The sequence below is a fragment of the Mercenaria mercenaria genome, chromosome 16, assembly GCF_021730395.1.
Source record: "Mercenaria mercenaria strain notata chromosome 16, MADL_Memer_1, whole genome shotgun sequence".
Classification (NCBI taxonomy): Eukaryota; Metazoa; Mollusca; class Bivalvia; order Venerida; family Veneridae; genus Mercenaria; species Mercenaria mercenaria.
Genome location: NC_069376.1, coordinates 14,835,292 through 14,858,193, shown reverse-complemented (window position 1 = coordinate 14,858,193; position 22,902 = coordinate 14,835,292). Strand labels below are relative to the sequence as shown.

General features: G+C 36.3%; 1 protein-coding gene across 2 annotated transcripts in view; it reads left to right on the top strand.

Annotated features, from left to right (window-relative positions):
- LOC123540372 (uncharacterized) overlaps positions 1–22,902 on the top strand; it is a 49,980-nt gene that overhangs the window by 2,002 nt on the left and 25,076 nt on the right. Inside the window, exons 2-7 of one of the 2 annotated variants that reach the window (XM_053526166.1) lie at positions 3,386–4,014; positions 4,547–4,606; positions 5,670–6,110; positions 6,586–6,822; positions 7,702–7,797; positions 8,503–8,577. In XM_053526166.1, coding sequence (XP_053382141.1) covers positions 3,402–4,014; positions 4,547–4,606; positions 5,670–6,110; positions 6,586–6,822; positions 7,702–7,797; positions 8,503–8,577 — 1,522 coding nt within the window. In that variant the 5' untranslated portion in view covers positions 3,386–3,401. The remainder of the gene's footprint in view (positions 1–3,385; positions 4,015–4,546; positions 4,607–5,669; positions 6,111–6,585; positions 6,823–7,701; positions 7,798–8,502; positions 8,578–22,902) is intronic. The other variant, XM_053526167.1, reaches the window with a different exon arrangement.

Below are 22,902 nucleotides of genomic sequence, written 5' to 3'. Positions count from 1 at the left end.
TATACAGTTACATTTGAAAAATACAAACTTGCGGGCGCCATTTTAATTGTTTTATTTACAATTAGTCAATCAGTAGACCAAAGACTGTTTGTACATTTTTTAAAAACTGATATACTAGTCTAAACAAAACGGAATGCTAATACAATCTGTGGAAGCATAGAATGCAACCAAGTTGAATAATAGCAGACTCAGTTTGATTGAGTGTGTTCATGAGAGGTAATGTAATGTGCAACACCTCTCATGCCGCCTAGCACCGGCTTAGTTTCAAATAATATTATAAACATTACCTATTTTGTCTTTTGTATAAACGTGCTGAAAGGTTCTAAGAGACTGCATACTTCAATGCATATGTAAAATCCTTTACATCTATTGGAATTTGAAGTCAGTTCGTAAACAAGGAGATGTATAGACTATATTGACAGATGCATTTCTACATTATAACTTGGAATAAAATGATATGACTGTAATGAGTTTGACTGTATGCATTAAGAAAGCATATCATGATTTTATGTGTTGATAAATGATTGTTTTAGGTTATTTGTGGTCCTAAATTATGTCAAGGTATATTCAGCCATACATATACGCCAATTTATGAGCTATTGTTATCATCAAAGAATTTACCAATTTCGTTCCAAGGACTATTTATAAGTAACTTTAGATATTAGGGAAGCAAATGCCTGAACAGCCTATAAACGCACGTTCATTTCAAAAGAGATACAAGTATATTACAATGAGAACTGACACACTTAAAAACAAAATAAATTAGCTGTGCTATAATGAATAAAACAAAGCCTACAAGAACAATAATCAAACTTTGAAAAATTCAGCTCAAATTGGATTGCATTCTTAGGGAACGCATATTGATCTTGCATTTTTTTTTCAAAGAGAAGTGAAGTTGTATATCGATTTTCGAATAATCAAATAATCGCTTTGTCAAATCGTCACGACTCGGTTAGACAAATCGTCACGACTCGGTTAGAGGTTAGTCTCGCAATTTATATATTAATAATCTGTGGTCTCTCTGCTATGTCTCTACAATCTTTGTACCGTACTTGTACTAAAGCTATTTTCTAAAGTTACTGTAATAGATTAAGGTATTTGCCCTAGATTCGTACTTCTAATGGTTTGTACGGCTGTTGCAAGATTCAAACATATTTTAGTACCCTTAATTGAGGCCTGAAATACAAGCTGGGTTCTGACATTAAGAAAGGCTAAAATTTTATCATATGCGATTTAAACCTTTAAACACGATCTTAACGTCCAGGATTATACATTTGAAAGCTCCTTTATCACATGTTTGACGCCGCAGGAGGGTAATAAAGCCATTATTTATAAATGAAGCCAGCCCGCTTTACTCAGTAGGTAAGAGCGTTGGTCTACGGATCGCGGGGTCGTGAGTTCGATTCTAGGGCGGGGCGTATGTTCTCCGTGACTATTTGATTAACGACACTGTGTCTGAAATCATTAGTCCTCCACCTCTGATTCATGTGGGGAAGTTGGCGGTTACTTGCGGAGAACAGGTTTGTACTGGTACAGAATCCAGGAACACTGGTTAGGTTAACTGCCCGCCGTTAAATGACTGAAATACTATTAAAAATCCGCGTTAAACCCAAAAACAAACAAAATAAATCTTTGACGTCGACGTCATTTATAGTATTGGAGACGTTGGAGAAATAATGTTTATCATGTTTATATAGCAAAAGAAAGTAGATTTTTTATGTTTCCATTGGAAAAGCTGACATGTGATTAAAAGAATATTACATAATGTGACTTTCAATACTGAATTAAATAAACTCGTTGAATAAAATTGATAAAATGCTCGGCACAGCCTCGTATCTATTATTTTATTCAACTCGTATAATAAATTCAGTATGAAAAGACACTCATGTAATATCCTCTATGTACTTTTTAGCTCACCTGTCACAAAGTGACAAGGTGGGATTTTGTGATCGCGCAACGTCCGTCGTCCGTCCATGCGTGCGTAAACTTTTGTTTGTGACCGCTCTAGAGGTTACACTTTTCATGGGATCTTAAAGAAAGTTGGTCAGAATTTTCATCATGATTATATCTAGGTCAAGTTTGAAACTGGGTTATGTGCGGTTCAAAACTAGGTCAGTAGATCTAAAAAAAGAAAATCCTTGTGACCTCCCTAGAGGCCATGATTTTGATTTGATGATATCTATGTCACGTTTGAAACTAGGTCACGTGCAGTCCAAAACTAGGTCAGTTTGTCTAAAAATAGAAAGTCCGTGTGACCTCTCTAGAGGCCATATTTTTCAATGGATCTTCATGAAAATTGGTCAGAATGTTCACCTTAATAATATCTAGATCAAGTTTGAAACTGGGTCAAGTGTGGTCTAAAACTAGGTCAGTAGGTCTAAAAATAGAGAAACCTTGTGACCTGTCTAGAGGCTAAACTTTTCAATGGTTCTTTACGAAAATTGGTCAGAGTGTTTACTTTGATAATATCTAGATCACATTTGAAACTGGGTTACGTGCCATCAAAAACTAGGTCATTAGGTCAACTAAAAGAAAAACCTTGTGAGCTCTCTAGATGCGATATTTATCATAGGATCTGTATGAAAGTTGGTCTGAATATTTGCCTTGATGATATCTAGGTCAAGTTTGAACCTGGACAAACTGCGGACAAAGACTAGGTCAGTAGGTCTAAAAATAGAGAAACATTGTGACCTCCCAAGAGGTCACACATTTCAATGGATCTTCATAAAAATTTGAATGTTTACCTTGATAATATCTAGGTCAAGTTCGAAACTAGTTCAACTGTAGTCAAAAACTAGGTCAGTAGGTCTAAAAGTAGAAAAACATTGTGACCTCTCTAGAGTTCATACTTTTCAATGGATCTTCATAAAAATTGGTCCGAATGTTCACCCTGATGATATCTAATTCATGTTCGAAACTGGGCCATGTGCCTTAAAAAACTAGGTAAAATAACAGAAAAACCATGTGACCTCTCTAGAGGCGATATTGTTCGTGGGATCGGTATGAAAATTGGTCTGAATATTCATCTTGATATATCTAGGTCAAGTTCGAAACTGGATCAAATGCGGTCAAAAACTAAGTCAGGAGTTCTACGTCGGCCTTGTGTCCGTGCGTAACCTTTTGCTTGTGACCACTCTTTTTAAGACCCAGCCTTGAAATTTGGATGACATGTACAGTTTTGCACACCAATCTTTAAACTGTCTTTTAGTGACCATAAATGTGACCTACTGATCCATTTTCTAATATTTTAGCATCCGTTTGCCATTTGAAATATGTGGTTCAATATACTCAGGTGAGCGATTCGGGGTCATCATGACCCTCTTATTTTGCTTATTTTAGTAAAAGACAGTATCCTAGTATTTGACTTTTTTTCCTTTATTTTCAGTAAAGAAATATCAACAATGGCAGAAAACGGAAATGAAAGATATTTAAGATACATTCTTCTTCTCGGTGAAGGCGTTTTGTTAGTGTTGCGTGGTGTTGTACGAAGAGAAGTTCAACGTACAGGATCAACATTAGATGCGATTCTTACAATCCCGAATAACAGAAGGCAGATGGAGCGGAATTGCCACTCGGAAACCCAGCGTCTTCATCTTTTCCCGTACCCCACTACAGTAAATTCAGACATAGAAACATGGGATATATCGCTTCTAACGTTGGTACTTCAAAGATTGTTTTGGTCAAATCTTAAGAGGGACGAACGTTTGCAAATAAGCTACTTACGAGACAATAGAAATGAGTATCAAGGGCACCCACCAGCAATGTCGATGGAAGAAACGGAATATACAACAAGATCTGCTGATTTAGTAACAACACTTCAAGATCTGGCATCTGGACTTGACCAACAAACTAGAGACACGCTTACAAGGATAATAAACGACTCTAATGCGGTGCAATTTGACTTTCATACAGCTATACAACATTTACAACAACTGTATGAGTTTAAGGAGGAAATGCTGCGAGAGCTAGAGAACAAATTTCAGGACGTAAATACCAAACTGGACACAATTCAAGGTTTAATGTTAATCAATCGATGTTTTGTTGTCATATATTTCTAGAAAGTAGATCTTATATTTGGAAATCACGCAGATTAAGAAAAACATAATGAAAAACGTTTATTTAATTCTCAGTTAGTGTCATGATAATGAATTTCGTTTAAAAATCTTTACTTAAAATTATTTGACCAATACAGAATAGATTAGCAAATTCATTCTAAATGATACAAAATAAGATATGAAGTATTTTGGCAACAGAGTTGACGAAATGTGTTTAAAATACATTAAACGTAGTATTGACATTAATTTTTTGTTTTATATTCTAGGTAAAAGCACATACCGCGATTTCGTATAGATTGATACACAAAAGTCTTCGACCAATATAAAATACATACATGTATATGCAATTAAGCTTAGAAGGTAATACTATACCAACTATGACCAAAGGGATATATTTTTGTAACATTTAAACACTTATTCCGAAGAATGTACGCTTAAATCAAATTGAAAATCGCATACAGTTTTTTAGTGTCTTTTATTTTTATTTCTAGCAAGAGTTAAAAGAATACAGGAGCTGCAAATACGGCATTGGAAACAAAATACTGAGAATGGTAATTTGACTTATATCAATAGTTAGTTGGAAACGAACAAATGAATTGCAACTTTTCAAAATAATTATTCATCTACATAAAATTATAATTGTGAATATATTTAATAACTGTACTTGTTATGGTGTAATTTGTACTTCATGGTACGATTGTTTATCTTGCCTCCTACAAGTTTCCTGCATTTCTATTGGTCAATAGACGTCACGTGGAGACAGGATATATTCCATATCCTGCTAGTATATTTCAGATATGAATTTTGATTAAAATAAAATGGCTGCCACACTTCTGACGTAATTAAATCAAGTCAGATTATTTATATTAGCTCCAGCGATAGTATCGTTTCCGAGAGTAAATTTAGTGTTTTCTTGCCGATATCATGCTACTTTAATTGTGGCTCATGAAGTTTGACATAAGTTAGCCGTAAAAGCGGAATAATTCTTTATGGCATACACGGAAGCAGAAATATTGTTTTGGAAGTTAAGTTGGAAGTTGAAATAAAGGAATTGACATGTTTGTTACTCAGCTGTTTGTTGTAGGATTATTTAATATACGTGCAAGATAAATGATTTAACAGGAAACGGGATGAAAGTATTAAGACATTTATGACCTCGTGCAATCCGGAAAAATTTCGAAGAGATGGAGTGTTTCTGATCTAAGTCAGTTCCTAACCTGTGTAAATGAGGTTTTGTGTTTTGTGATTTAACCAAAACACAGGTCATTGTGCATTTTATGGCTGGTAAAAATCAACTATAAACAAAACATGATGACCAAACAGTCTGCAATGTAAGTAGCTTTGTTAAGTTACAAAAATGTGTTGATTATAGCATGTAAGTAAAGGGTAGTCGGCAAGATAAAATCGTTACACTGCTTGTTGGTGACAGGATACGGGATATACGCTGTCTCGAAAATCCATAACAGGCGAAGCTCTCGCCTGATACGGATTTCCTCGACAGCGTATATCCCGTATCCTGTCACCAATAAGCAGTGTAACTAATAATAACCGAGTTGTTTTTATTATATGTAAATACAAAAATGTACTAAAATCAAAAGTTTTATAACATTGCAGAGTTAAAGACCATAATAGAAGCGAAGTGTGACCATAAAGAAAAAGAAAAGAAAGCTCTGGATGTATTGTTCGACTTCGTTAAGATGATACAGAATCAGAACGACTTTACTGAACAAGAAATCAAGCATAATATAGAACAAAGAATTCGATGGCATGGTGACATATGTCTTCAGTTAATAGACGATCTACTGCTCTGGTTTTCAGATATGTATAATATTCCCAACGCGATACCTGGACCTGCCCAGGAAGGTAGCATCCGAATACCAATAAAATGCTCTTCATTGGAAGGGCTGTTAAAGCAAATGGAGTATATGGATAGCGCTAATAGCAAAGAACGTCTTTCAGAGATATCGTACAGTCTCAGCAAAATAATTGACTCCACTTGCTCCCTATCGTGGACTATAGTACCTGCCAGTCTGCAAAAGGTTATGGTAACGTTGTGTAAGTAATGTATATATTTTTTTCAAAATGATCGTTTTGTTCAGAAGAAATGAGTTTGTTGTTTCTTTTTTTTGCACCAGAGTGTAACAATAGCAACACAAACTGGTTCAAATTCATTAATAAATTAGTAAAAGCGGTTTCTTTCAGAGCTGATACTGATAATTTGTTAATCGTTAATCTTGAATTAAATTAAGTTTTTTTTTGCATTTTGATTTTCATAAATGTATAAAAGGTAAAGTTATTCTACAAACAGTGACATCACAAACTGGAAAGCATATTTTGGTGTGTATATGTTTATTAAAAGTATATTTGTTGGGTAATTTAAGTCTAATGTGTGGATTAACATTTTGATTTATCACACTTTCGGGACATTATTTATAGACATTTATTGAACGTTACTAGAATCATTCTGCTTTGTTGTTTTTATATTATTGAGACCTTTTATGTTATTGTGTACTATTGTACTATCTTTCAGCGAAAGATTTAGAAACATCACATTTATCAGTAGAGTCTGGGAAAATAGTGCTTCCATTTCAAAGTAAATCACTGAATGGGTTATCTAACATCTGGAGTATGTTCGAAGGGGAAGAAGTAAATGACCACCTTGCAAGAGCATCAAAAACACTGTCAAAGATTGTTGGTGCAGACATTACTCTGACCACATCTGTTGTTAAAGATCAGTTCACAAATGCAGTGTATAAAATGAATAAAGGTATTTAAGTGAATTTTAAAAGTTACTACACTTTATAATTTCGCATTATCCTCCGTTTGTACACTGTTAACCTGGATATTTATGGATATTTTGCTTTTTCAAAGCGTCTGTTGTTATGTATTTTGAATCAAGTCTATGACCTTGAGCTATAAGAAATAACAAGGAGAGTGTAGCAAGACAAACCAATTTTCATAAGGGCTTTCCCTTTCTTTTCGCCACTAATCATTATAAGACGATTTTCAACATGTTATATCCTGCTTGAAATGCCCCGTGGTAACATGCGTTGTTTCAAAAATGCTTTTCATGTAGAAACGAAATTCCTAAATGGAATTTATCATTAATATCACAACGGGTTTCCTAATTTTGAGCTACATTCATTTTGTAAATGAAAACGTTTGCTTTAACGAATTATCTTTAAACATGGTTGCTCAGTCTAGCTGATATACCTGTATTATAAAAATAGAGATGTTTCATTTCTGAAAAACTGAGTTAGTACTTACCAGGCAATACCAGTTATTTTGATAAAATGTTTCATTCAAAGTTCACTAACAGCAAAGGCTTCTTTTTACTTTTCAAATGGAACTTTTATTTTTAACATGAGAATATCTTTATTTATGACTATATTTCAATGATGGTGACAACCACTCGTTCGAAATAAATAAAAAAAACTTATATAGATTTTAATCACGGGCATTTATAATTCAGCTTTGTTCTCTTCTTACATGTAAAAATAACAAGAGCAGTATCTCCTGAAACAGTGAACTCATCAAACGAAACTGATCCCACATGGGTTAATGTAAGCATCCCGTAGTTCACAATTTAGTGGAGTCTGTCAACGAGATACAGGCATGTACTTTATAACAATGAATATAATTATAGATGATGCAAGTCACTCGTTTGATACTACGAAGAACCCATTGGAATACTTGCAAGATGATGATAAAACTAAGGAAAGGGAAACGGAATCAGTATATGGTAAGACATATAAGAAATTAAACCATGTACTATGAAAATTAAGCTCTGTTCTTTCTTATATGTGCACATATCCTAAATTAAACTAATCGTCAATATCGCAACAAATTTCCGATGTCTCAACTACATATAGGGAAAAGTTTACTTGTTACTAAAAAGTATAGACCAATTAATGGACTTGCATTATGATGAGGAAACTAAGGAAAGAGAAAAAGGTTCAGTATATGGTAAGACATAAAAGTTTTAATCATGTGCTATAATGATTAAGCTCTGATCTAAAAAAAGACAACTAAAACAAAACAAATAAAAACAACAGAGATTCGTAGATTCTCCGGAAACAGTGAGCTCAGCAAACTGATACAACATGAGATAAATCAGTCAACCTGGAAGTTGACACTGTAGTGGAGCATAAAGCAGACGGAGTGCTTCTAATACCGTCCAACAAGATATGTACTTTATCAATATGAATATTGAAAAGCTCACGTCTACAATTGTTTTATAAACATGGTTGCTCAAACGTTTCATAATAATTAAACAGCCGTTACAGTATTCATTTTGAAAAAGTGTTTATTGTTTCCAAGACGGTAGCAGTCGTTTTGATGAATCAGTCAATTAAGTGTCATGCACAGCAAAGACTTATCTTTCTTACATTCAGAAGAATTTTGATTTTTCAACATGAGAAGAGTATTTTTTGGCTATATATTTTAGGTGTTGACAGTCAATCGTTTGAAACTTTGAAGAAGCCCTTCGAATACTTGCAAGGTGATGAGAAAACTATATATGGTAAGACATATAAGTTCTAATCATGTGCTATAATAATTAAGCTTTGCTCTTTTCTTGCATGTGATAAACAAGAGCATAATCTCCGGAAGCAGTGAACTTAGAAAATTGAACTTATACCACACGAGGTAATGTAGGCAATCAGTTAGTTGAACATATAGGTAACGGAATGCTTCAAATATCTGCCAATGAGTTATTTACTTTATGATAATTAATATAGATGCGCAAGATTTGGTAGGTTCATTAAAAGTAACATGAAATAAACACAAGAAAAGCTAAATGTTACATTAACTGAACAAGAACAAGTTGAAAATAACAATAACTCTGGGACCATTTTACCCAGCTTATCAAAATAGAAAAAGTGGAAACTCCACAGGTCGCCCAACACGACAAAAACGAAAATGTTGCAGGCTCGGTTTGATTTAGCCTGTTCATGGACGGCAGTGGAAATGCATGCTACCGTCCACGCCCTCTAGCCACGGGTTGAGCAGAACTCAACATTTACACATGCATAAAGTACAAAAAGCAATTTAGAGACATCCGCAGATGTATTTAAACGGCGGTAAATATGGAACCTTCAATGATACACGTGTTGAGGCGTGTAATTCCATGAACAGCGGCGTTTGGTCCCCAGATAAAATAAAGGGTTTGCCCCAAACGAGAAAACAATGGGCAGAACTAAACAAACTGGAATTTAGGACGGGAATCTGAGGTTATGGAGCCTGCGTATCACAGAAACTGTCAAAAGACAAAAATAAAAAGCAGGCACCATATCCAAGGGGTGATTAAACAATACCCAAGGCTATGAAAGCGGGGTTATTGGAACCACCCAGGCCAAAATGGTCAGGCTGAGAAACTAAACAGTACCAATAACAAGACATATTAGTGGCCACTTTTGTTTGCAGGGTCAATTGACTTAAATCCGAAGCCATGGGGACCAGAAAATTGAAATTGAAAACTATTTTTGCTCAGTAACTTTACAATCACGTGATTCACAACATTCGCAGTTGGTAGCATGACTGGGGTTATAATGCAGATGAGCTTGTTGCTTTTAGCTTCACTAGATTAATGGTCGAGATCAAAGGGGCCTGAACCTTTATAACCGTTTCCGTTCAATTACTTGAGAACAAATTGACACACTATCTTCAAAGTTAGGCTTACGTATGAGATTACTCTATTCTTTAGTGCTATAGTAGGTCGAAGTTCAACGTCATTGTGATCGTGGGACTGAATCTTGGACAACAAACCACTGGGACAGACGTGTTTTACAAACAGCTTATTTTGCTATTGTTTGTGTAGGTATAACATATGGCTTTTCGTGTTATAACATCTGCAGAATACCGAGGGATTGCAACAACGTATCCAGAGGGATTCGGCAGATGTTATAACACAAAACAAACTTGCGTTAACGGTATTCTAGCATGAAAAGTAAAAAAGCAGTTTCTCGGTTTAATGTGATCGAACTCGGTCTTTTCTCCAGTGTTGTTATAGATGCGAGATTTAGTTATTCATTCCCCCATTTTGAATAAAAGCTGCGAACACGCGTAGTGAAATACATCTTGGATTTTATGTGAAATGGATAGCTGTCAGCAGGTATTGGTTAGCATGCATGTTTCATATCTGTTGCCTATTTACACTCGCCTAGAAAATATTGGTGCAGTATTATTCTGTTCCAATTTTTGAGATACAAACAAGCCATGTCATCAGCCTTCGTGCTTGTGAGAGAGACTGCCAAGCCTTGGCAAAACATCCATGAGGTCGGAGGGTAATGCATTGGATTTTCGATCAACGAAGAGGCTTTACTGACACATTGAAAGATAAGACTGCAGCGTAACGGATAATTTTGGAACTACTACATACACGCATGTTCTTATCTTTACACTTATTCGATGTGGATTACACAGCTGGTGACGACATGATTCATAAATCAGGTACTTGTCCGTATAATGCAATTGTTGTTCATAGTCACGGCTATAAAATTCAACATGAATGACTTCGTAAAAATGCTACTTGATCTCCAAATCTTTCAAAACACTTTGTTGACAGAAATTTTGATTTTATTCTATTTTTATCGCAGTTAGAACCATGATAGTGGCTAAGGGTCCGGTAACCGGACATTTACATCTGAAGTCTAGAGGTCCACTAGACAACCCGTATACGGCTGTCTAGAAGTTCGGTAATCAATATAAATACGGAGAACGGTATTTACAAAGATGAAACTACGTCCTTCAAATACACCATAAAGTGACAGGAAACAGTAGGCTGGTAAATTACTAATATGGTACGAAACAGTTAAAGTAAATTGATGGCCGAAACTCCAGACTCTGGGTCTAGATGGCAGGTTATCGGACCCCAGCCACTTCCTAGGAATTATCAGACGGATTTCTCAATTTGCATATCTGGTCTGCTAATGTGACTTGCTATGTCTATTTGTCACGTACTGTAAAATCATTTAATTTCGTGGGCATGAAATTTCGTGGTTTTGGTCAAAACGGCAATTTCGTGGGGATATGAATTCGTGGATTTCAACTTTAGAACATAAAATAAATGGGAATTTTATTTGATCGTTGGGATTAAATTTCGTGGATTGACACTACAACGAAATCCACGAAAATTAGTCCCCCACGAAAATTAATGATTTCACAGTATACAGAAGTCTGCAGTTCGATGGATTGCCATATTGAATATCTAACTGCCGAAGTTTCTAATACCATTGGTACACTTAGACCCGGGTGTATGTTTAATTTGGATAATTTCAGAGTATTTCCAAAATTAAAAGCTCAAACAATGCAATTTTTTATTCATTCCATTTTCAGAATCTCGGTCTGATTGATGAATACCCGTCCAAAGATTTTAGCGTTATTACATTTTTTTATGACTGAGCACCAACCAATCCTTTTGGTTTATGCTAATGTTATAACACGAAAAAGCATGCGTTAATGCTATTCTAACATAAAATACAAAGAAAACAAATAAATTATCCCTGAACGTCATCAAATTTCAATGAAACGCGCAGGAATATCTGAGTTCTTTCTTAATGAATAGAACGACAATTTTGTGTTAGAATATTATATTGACTTTATGTCAGCATGCGCTATGTAGAACGCATCAAAAAAACATCATTGAAATTCAAAGTCATATGCTTGAACTAAAAATATCATATTTCAGGTTGGGTTGCAATTTGATAAATCCAGCACCAAGAATGTGCAGAAACAATGTACTTAGTCTTATCATTTTATAAAAGCAAGTTTAATACTAGACCTTTTCTCTGTGAATGTATTTCTATACAATTATGTATGTTATACTTTAACGTTTACCCAGGTCATTATGATATCTAGCATTCCATCTTTCATGTATATTAGTATATTCAGTTTAAACATGAAATACCTTAACCGGTCACACAGGTATACGCGTGACATATAGTTGACCCGATCAAATGGGCATTGGTCAAACATATATTTAGAAAGAAGCTAATAATAACTATGTCCTCATGTCTAGACAGTCAAAGGTCACATAGTTGTTATAAAACCCAAAGACCACGGTACTGTGGCGCGCACTGTTAGATAGATACTTGTAGAGTATACACATTATTTTCCAGCCACCAATTCTGCGTCAGGGTGTGCTGTATTGAAAGACATTTTGGGATTATATTACTATTAACTGTTTTATCTATTTTGACTTGTATATACGTTAATACAGAGAGAGGCTCGCTTGTGATTATTTCTGCATATTTTAGTTAACCATTAATACATTATATAAAACTGACAGTGTGTTTGTTTATTTTCCATCTCTTCTCGTTTCACATAAATATGAGCTCTTGATTACCCACCAAAGACACAACGCGAAGGAACAATATTCTATACGATCACGTAACACCAGCCGTAGGGTAACAAGACTCGTTTTGGTGGCCGTGACCAGGATTACGTAATCATTACAAGAACTGTGATGGACACAAAATTACGTAATTAACAAACAGTTTCATTAGTGTCAGTGATTCGGGAGGAATATTGGACTAATTACAGACCATCTTCACGTAAGTTAGATTTTTATTGCTTGAATTTCTAGAATGGCGCAAGCTAACCAACAAGCACCGTTACAACAGGGTCTAAACGGGATAGAAAATGAAATGCAAACTCTTAATATGATGGGGGCACGGGGAATAGATAGCATCATATCACCTTATGAGGGTGATCCTTCTAAATTCAGGCAGTGGATGAAGGAAATGGACAAGTATGCCATACTTGTCTCCGCAAATCAAGTAAGAAGAAAAATGATTGCTTACCAAAGCAGTAAGGGTGCTGTTTCAGATTTTATTCAAAGGTATCTAGAAACAAACCCTACACATACTTGGGATCAATTAAGAACTGAACTTAGAAATAGATTCAGTGAAATCACTGACCCTCAACACGCATTACGTCTGTTGCGTGATGTGAGGCAAGGTAAACATGAAAATGTTACGGTCTATGCCGAATCCTTATTAGCCCTGGCAAAAGAGGCTTTCACAGGTCAACCAGGTGGTTTAGCAGCGGTAGAAACGCAGCTAATAGGTTTCTTCATTGATGGCCTCGCCCATGACTATCTAAAATTCAAGGTCATGCGCGAAAACCCCCAAACGTTACAGGCAGCCGTTCAGTCGGCAAATCAAGAACAAAATTTAAGGAAAAGGTTCTCACTCAGATCTGGGAGAGATTATGGTCACTTTGATAGGCGACCCTCACAAACTGCTCAAAGGCATGAGGAGCCAATGGAAATAGATCATGTACGCCCCACCCGTAGATGTCAGCTATGCAACCGAAAAGGTCACACGGCGAGATATTGTCGTGTACAAAGAGCCCCACCTAATACTGTTAATGCAGTACAATACAGGCAAAGATTAAACAGAAATGCAGACATTGAGTGCTGGCACTGTGGTCAGAAAGGACATATTCGTATAAGGTGCCCTCAGTTACAAAATACAAATAGACACGCACGACAAAACACACAGCAGCCAAAATACTCACAAAATACACAACAAGCAACATCACATTTAAACTAACACGCTCCTCGCGCTTTGAAGCCGGCATGGGGAGCTCTAAACAACATAAGCAACATAATTCAAAAATTACATATCAAGTTAATATAGCAGGCAATCCAAATTCATGTTTAGTTAAGATAGGCAAAAATAAATACAGAGCTCTAGTAGATAGCGGAAGTGAGGTAACACTTATTCATAAACGAGTTTACGACTCGCTACCTTTTGAAACAAAATTATCTAAAAAGATCAATATTAATTTGCAGTCAGTAAATGGAGGTCAATTAAAAGTTTTAGGTCAAGTAAATATTCCATTTACATTGGCGGAACAAAATTAAATCACAATTTCTATGTAGTATCTGATATGACCAAAAAATGTTATTTTAGGAAAAGACTGGATGTTTAAATTTGGCGTTCGTATTTACTGCGACTTACACCGTCTTCGTATAGGTAAAACTTAGTGCCTTTAGAATCTGACATACATATTCATTCGATTGCTAGGTTGCACAAAAAGGTTATATTAAAGCCACAAACTGCATACCAATGTATAGGTAAACTTAAGAAAGATCCTAATTTTCCCCCGGCAACATACGAAATTTCACCAGTAACAGAAGGTTTCATAAGCACTGAACCGGGACTTTTGGTAACTACCTGTGTGGTTAATGTCCGTAAAGATAGGAAATTCCCGCTTGTAATTGTAAACAGCACAAACAAGACGATTTGCCTGAAGAAAAATTGTATTGTCGCAAAAGCTGAGAAAGTTAATGAGGTGGATATAATTACATTTGAAAATCAGCAAAATCAATCTTGTGAACCTGACAAAACAAAGTTTATGTCTGAATTCGCTCCGGGCGATATCAACTGTCCAGGTAAATATGCAAAATTGATTGAACCGTTGATAAAACAAAACACTGATTTATTCGCAAAGAGCGATATGGATTTAGGCCAGACTGATTCGGTTACGATGAAAATAGACACTGGTGATGCTAGCCCTATAAAAGCGAAGTCATACTTTTCTCCTTTGAAAAATAGACCCATTATTGAGAAAGCAGTTAAGGATATGTTGAAGGCAGGTATTATTGAACGCTCTCGTTCACCTTGGTCTTCAGGAGTCGTTCTAGTCAATAAGAAAGATAATACTAAGCGATTCTGCGTGGACTACCGCCCCTTGAATTTTGTCTCCAAGAGAAACTCGTGGCCCCTCCCTAGAATAGATGAAATGCTAGCACGACTCGGGAACGGAAAATTCTTTACGACACTGGACTTGAAAAGTGGTTACTGGCAGGTCATGATGGATCCTAAGGATAAAGAAAAGACAGCATTTCAAACGCCCTTAGGCCTATTTGCCTTCCGTAAAATGCCCTTCGGCCTTTGTAATGCCCCCGGGGTGTTCCAAGAGCTTATGTCAATAGTTCTGCAAGACTGCGAAACATTCGCAATGGCCTATTTAGACGACATAATTATTGTGTCTCCTACACTTGAATCTCATTTAGAACACATAAGCACTGTATTTAATCGCTTAAGGCAGCACAACCTTAAACTTAAGCTAAGCAAGTGCAGCTTTATGCAACCAGAAAACAAACTATTTAGGCTTTGTTGTCAGTGAAAAGGGTATAAAACCTGATCCTGAAAAAGTAAAAGTAATACGCAACTTGCCCACACCGGCTTGTGTGCGTGAAGTGAGATCATTCATCGGGATGATAGGTTACTACAGAAGAATGATCCCTGCATTTTCACGCATGGCTGAACCCCTAATTGCACTCACACGCAAATACGCCAGATTTAATTGGACCCCAGAATGTCAACAAAGTTTTCAAGCACTAAAAGATGACCTTACTGCTATTCCACATCTTGCTTACCCTGATGTTACGAAAGGTTACGTAATATATACCGATGCGTCGGATACCAGTATCGGGCAGTCTTGGTGCAAACTTGTGACCCAGAAGACAGCATTCTGCCAAATGTGCCTTGCGAAAGGCCAATACACTTTTTGTCTCACAGATTAAGCCGCTCTCAGCAGCGATACTCCACGATAGAGAAGGAGGCTCTGGCATTGAAAATTGGGCTTGAATCTTTTGATGGGTACATTAGAAACGCTCCAGTGATTTGCCGGACGACCATAAACCACTAGTCCATCTACTTAGCTCACCAATGACCAATAAGAAAGTTCAAATGTGGGCGTTAGCTATTTCAGGCTATGATGTGAAAATTGAATACATCAGTGGGCGTGAAAACACATGTGCTGACATGCTATCCCGCATGCCACACCCTCCTCTCAGTCCTGAGGAAGAGGCGGCAATTGACCGCTATGTTGACATTAACGATAATACATTCCAGGTCAATGTTATTAACACCAACTTGATCAATCCAAAGGAATTTGTAAGTTATGTCCCAAATCAGCCCGAGGATGTTGCAAAACCAATTTTAGACCAAACAGACATAGACATGTCGAAAGAGCAATTAAAGGACGAATCGTTCAATCAGATAAGAAAGCAGTTACGAGTTCATGACCCAGCCAAAGCTATGAACAAGTACGTAGTTTTAGATGATATCCTATATTATATCTCTGACCCAGACGGTGAACCCGTCCTCAGGCTATGTGTCCCATCCCACCTGCGAACCGCAGTACTTAAACAATATCACGAGCTAGGTCATCAGGGTGCGGACAAGTGTTATGACGCTATCAAGCGAAAATATTTCTGGTCCAACTTGTACAAACATGTACTTGAATATGTTTCAAAGTGTGTAGTCTGTCAAATGAGATCGCAAAGCACACAAAAACCTCCGCTACAGGACACAGAAATACCTAACTACCCCTTTTCTAAAGTCAGTGTAGATATAACAGGCCCACTACCTCAGACATTGGCTGGAAACAAATATATACTAGCCTTTGTTGATTGGCTTACAGGCTATGCCGAAGTGTTCCCAATTAAGAATAAGACTGCAGAAACAGTCGCTCAAATAATTATTGAGGAGATTTTCCCTCGATACGGAGCAATGAAAACACTTCTTAGTGATAACGGAGGAGAATTTGTGAATGAGGTAATGGATTACGTAACTAAAGAATTAAACATACCAAAAATTGAAACAAGTTTTTATTCTCCAAATGCTAATGGTAAGGTTGAAAGATTCAACAGGAGTCTAAAAGATATTCTGTCCAAAACAACAGAACCACAAAACTGGGATGTAGGTCTGCAAGCTGCTGTAGCAAGCTATCGCTTCAGCCCTTGCGAAACTACAGGTTTTTCCCCGTTCTTTCTTATGTATGGTCGTGACCCTCAGTTACCTCTGGACAACTTGCTCCGCCCGCGCAGGCGATACATGGGTGAACAAGAACATAAAATTGCCCTTGAGCAACAACATAAAGCATTCAGAGTTACTTATCAAAACATGAAAAAGGCTAAACGGAAGCAGGCAGAATATGCAAACCGTAATGCTACAGAGGTTACCTTAGATATAGGCCAGGCAGTGTTTCTAAAGAATAATGCCAGGAAAAGCAAACTTGATCATAGGTACACACCATATTATCGCATTGTTGAGAAAAAGACCCCGCTCACTTTTGTGTTAAGGCATGTACTTGATGGTACTACCGTCCATGCTCATGCCCGAAATATAAAAGCGGCCAATATAGATGAATGGGAAGCACCCAAGATCAATATTGATAAAAGAACTAGGAAATCAACGTACGCAGTACCCCCTTCAGACTCTGAATCCAACTCAGATAGCGACAATTCTAGGTCAGACTCACAAACCGTCCCCAAAAAGGTAACAAATAGATTACGTCGCGAAAGAACTGATTCGTCTGCTAGCTCTGATAGCGACCCACCACTAGCAGAAATTCAAAGGAAACTACGTAGAAAAAGAGTACGGGAACAGTTATCGTCCTCTGATAGCACTGATAGTGAATCCGAGCTAACTAAGCTTAAGAAACAAGTGCAATCTAAACGCAATAAATCAATAACTAATGTCCAGACCGATACACCATACTCTTCAGAAAATGAAAACTCTACAAGCGAATCTCCCATGGAAGTTAACATGTTAAATGATCCGGAAATTAAACCTTCACTGTCGCAGTGTAAAACTACTGCTGAAATAAGACAGGTAAAATCGCCTGGAGGTGTTATTCAGACAGCTTGTTCAAATTTCACAAACCAGTCACCCGTTGTAAATGACAAACAAGCTCAGGTTAAAGACCTACTTAACGTTATAGCTAAAATGTTGTAGGTAGGTTTCAGTTTATTTTGTATATATTTATGATTTTATTTTGCATTTGACTCACAGGTCAAAGTAAGACAATGGCGTTTATATACGTGAGAGTATATAGCCACAATTATTGTAATTTTAGTGGTCAGTTTTGACTGCAAGGTATAAACTTTATACAGTATTGTAATTGACATTATTTACATGAATATACTGCCTTAGGCGAGTTAACTTGTGAAGACGGCCGCGGATTGTCATTGATATCTTGACTAAAAATCAACATAGACCAGTTTATGTTAAATTCACTGTATAATGATGTCCTTGTGAAACCAATAGTTGACAAAACAATTCGTTTGTCGTTTCAGGTCATCATTATGATTATTCAGATATATATTGCACTTTTGCTTGCCGTATTTCCCGAAGCCAATACTATCACGTTAAGAGATAACGTGGTGTTTATGAAAAGTAATCAGGTTACTTTCACCCGTAGCGCATGGAAATTAGCACTCACTCTAGACTTAGATCCCTATGACCAATTTATCACTAACATTTCTGAAGATGCTGATAAGATCGAAAGAACTATTAGGCAAACCATATTAAAATATGACGCTATTAAGACAAATCCGAACTTCGTGCTTACACTAAAAAGTTTAGAACAGGAACTGAGTCGACTTAAGTACACTTATTTAAAATTGCGCTCTAAATTCAATAACAACAAATTCATTAGGAATAAGCGATCATTGCTTCCATTTATTGGCTCATTATTTCACGGATTATTTGGCGTGAGCACGGATGATCAAATAAATGCTGTTAGGCGAAATGTTGCAAAACTGGCAGGAACTCAGGAAACAATTCTGCATGTACTCGATGAAAGTTTAACAGTACTCAATGTTACGAAACAAGGTGTGTCTGAAAATCGTGAAACAATTAATCAAATCCTTACGTCCATGGAACAGTTACACACAGATTTGTCTAATTTCGAAGAAAATATCCACAAAGAATTAGTTAAATTCACAGAATTTGTACAAACATACCTTCAACTAACAAACCTAATTCAAAATTTTAAGGAACTAATTTCACGAGGCCTTAGCTTGTATGAACACCTTGAAATACAGTTAGATGCCGTTGCACTGTCTCATCTCGCACCAGCAATTATTGAGCCAGTTTCTCTCGCATCAATACTATCAGAAATTCGATCTAATTTACCGCCAATGTTACAACTACCATAAGATGAAAACACTCAACTGTGGTCTTATTACCAAAATATGCTCTGTACTGGAATGTTAGTGGCCAACAAAATTATTATTATTTTACATGTCCCTGTACTTGAACAGTATGAGCGGTTTAACATATATAAAGTGATAAACATGCCCATCGCAATACAAAGTAACAGCTCTCAAACACTAAACACACAAACACTACTTGCAAAATACCAACTTGAGGGCACAGGAATTGCATTTAATACAGATATGACACGATATGCCGTTCTGACTGACAGTGAACTGGCCAGCTGCTCAAATAAGGCCCTAGGTTATTGCGAGGTAAAGTCCGCCCTGTACTCCATACAAATGTCAAAACAATGTATGGTTCATTTATATTTACAAAATCGTAAGGAGATAAATACCTATTGCAACAGGATAGTCATGCCAAATGTTCGCCTACCACTTGCGACGCAAATAACCCCAGGTATTTGGTTATTTATCACTGACCATGCAGTAAGGTTATCTCTCACTTGTCAAGATGTTAGAGGTGTAACTTCGAGTCCATTGATTCTATCACCGCCTGCGGGCATCACTAAGTTACAACGAGGTTGTATAGCGAAAGGTGATTACCTTACTTTAACGGCTCACTCTAGCTTTGACCTTCATCGACAAATAACAGACGAAACAGTTCGTCTTATAACCTCAAGTTTTAATATCAGTACAGAGATCCTGCGGGGTGATTTTGTATCAAAATTACCAAACTTTACAAAACAGGAACTACCTGAACACCTTAAGAGTCTACCAGAGATTCCAATGCCCTCCTTAATAAATGAATTAGCAAATTTAAGACAGGTCGAAATGCCTGAAGAGGGAGGATTGCCTTTCTGGGTTTATGTTGCAATAATCTTAGTAGTACTTTTAATTTTGGGGATCATTATGTTCACATGTTGCAAATTTGTTAACCTTAAGGTACTTAAGGGTTGGCTTCGCCGAAATTCTGGAAGTAAAGGCAATAATAAATCTGACTACATGGTTGCTTGGAAGAAAGCGGATGCTGCCGACCCCTCGGCTAAGGAAAATATCCTGATCTACAATCCAAAGTCGATTGAGGCTTCCGCTCCAACAGTTGGAAATGATTACGTCAAACTGTATCCAGACGTGGAAGAAAAATAATGTCGACATGAATTTATATGACTGATATATTTTGTACATAGCGATATTTGAGTTACAATTGTGGATTACGTATATTCTATATGCATTTGTGTTACTATATGATTTGAACTTTTAACAAGCGGAATGCTTGTAAATGATGCAATGGACATGACATGTAAATAATTTTAGTCAGCGACGATGCCTCATTAGTGATGGACACTCGCTCGCAGTTTATCTGTATTTTCACCTAAGTGCGTTTTCTTCCTCCAGTTAACATTTACGACGTCTAAAAGTACGATACATTAGTTATCTGGAATGTGGACAATACATTATAGTTACAAATGCAGCAACAGGACTTTAGCTATGTAACGATAACATCTCCAAGCAGACACAAATTACTATTAAACTTTGGCTAAATTTTATATGATTACTCCATGCGAACATAGGTTATAACGAACATGTTATAACACAATATTGGTTTATCTACACGTTATTACTAAGGCCATGAGTATCGTAAACCCCTGTGACGGATATATCAGGCAGATATATGGCAGGGTCGACAGAATGTAAGCCCTTAGTCCTTGGTCAAGTTCGAGCTCCAACTAGTCACCACTACGCCTAGGCCACTCCAACTACTCACCACTACCAAGAAGACCGATGGACACAGATGAAGAAAAAATAAATCGCGTGGATTATTTTGTAAAATAAGAAAAAAATAATAACTCGCGTGGATTGTATTTTTATTTAGATACTCTCTCATTTTTGTTTTAATATTTTATCAGCTAAGTTAATGAAACATCTTTCAGTCTTAATAAGTAATATTTAACCTCTGGCAAAACTTTGTCGTATTGTCAATATTCGCATATCGCTTACCTGTAATTTACCTTATGTGCACTCAGCATAAAATTTATAGTGGACAAATACTACTAATTTAATTGTTTAAGACATTTGTTTTCCGCTTAATTATTTTGTTGCTCTTATTCTAGCATTTAAATTTTTGATCCGATTTTTGATTGTTTTTGCATTTAAGTTAAAAGCATTAAATCAATTAAATATGATTTAATCCTTTTTTCTAGAAAGGGGCGAATGTTATACTTTAACGTTTACCCAGGTCATTATGATATCTAGCATTCCATCTTTCATGTATATTAGTATATTCAGTTTAAACATGAAATACCTTAACCGGTCACACAGGTATACGCGTGACATATAGTTGACCCGATCAAATGGGCATTGGTCAAACATATATTTAGAAAGAAGCTAATAATAACTATGTCCTCATGTCTAGACAGTCAAAGGTCACATAGTTGTTATAAAACCCAAAGACCACGGTACTGTGGCGCGCACTGTTAGATAGATACTTGTAGAGTATACACATTATTTTCCAGCCACCAATTCTGCGTCAGGGTGTGCTGTATTGAAAGACATTTTGGGATTATATTACTATTAACTGTTTTATCTATTTTGACTTGTATATACGTTAATACAGAGAGAGGCTCGCTTGTGATTATTTCTGCATATTTTAGTTAACCATTAATACATTATATAAAACTGACAGTGTGTTTGTTTATTTTCCATCTCTTCTCGTTTCACATAAATATGAGCTCTTGATTACCCACCAAAGACACAACGCGAAGGAACAATATTCTATACGATCACGTAACACCAGCCGTAGGGTAACATGTACATGTATTAAGTACTTCGGACAAAAGTTGGGTTTTTTCTCAAGACAACAACGAATAACGTATATTCGGTTAATACTAATACCACATACAACAGAAATTGACCAACCTACGAAATAGTCTTGCATATCGCCATTTTGATTACAGAAAGTTTCTAAACAAATAAAACATTCCATAATGCTCGAATATATTTGCCTCGTCTTATGCTTGTCCTCTGATTTTCTCTCCGTAGTTCAGTCACATAATTTGAAATGTTTACACAAATTAGGATCATGTCATCTATGACAGGAAACTTTTCATATCATGAGCTTTAGAAAATCAAGGGCGCGGCTGTCAGAAAAGTAAATAAATACTTCAACATTTAACTTAATATATATTAGAAGTATTGTCCCAGTAATAAAGAAAATAATTTTCGGGAAATATTATCTAAAATCTCATAAGACAGTTTGCTCGCTTCGCTCTCGATAAATATTACAGTTTTTAATATATACTACTGCTTCCCAGCCAATATATCATCTTGCTATAATTAAAGGGTTTTCAAGAATCATCAACAAAATACATTCGAATTTGTTCCATATGCTACACATTCAGGATGGAAGACAGTATTGTCATTTTTGGGGGAAATGCTGTTTTCAAGGGCAGATAACTCTTTTTCGATACCGGTGACCTATGATTTTTATTGCATTTTTTTGTTTCTTAGATGATTGTCCTTCAATATCCAGTTTGAAGAAATTCTGTTATTGGGAAAATTTTCGCACCAAATTCTAGCATACGTCCTTAATGCTAATTCCAAATCTCATAGTAATGCATCAGCGGAGTTAGACCACCCGAAGAAGAATTGATCTTGCTTATCGCACGTTTGATTTTTGTGGCAGCATTTTATCAGGTACATTCCTGTTATGTCTTTGTACGCAAACTGGCTTAATTATTCGTTGAAATTATTGCTATTCAAAATACATGTGTATGTTCTGTCAAGCGTTTTGAGAAAACCCCTCGAAATTTATCGAAAAACGTATACATGAAATTAGTTCTGTACATTGTCGTGAACGCCGAATTGTCCGAATACAACTCGGGTGATCGG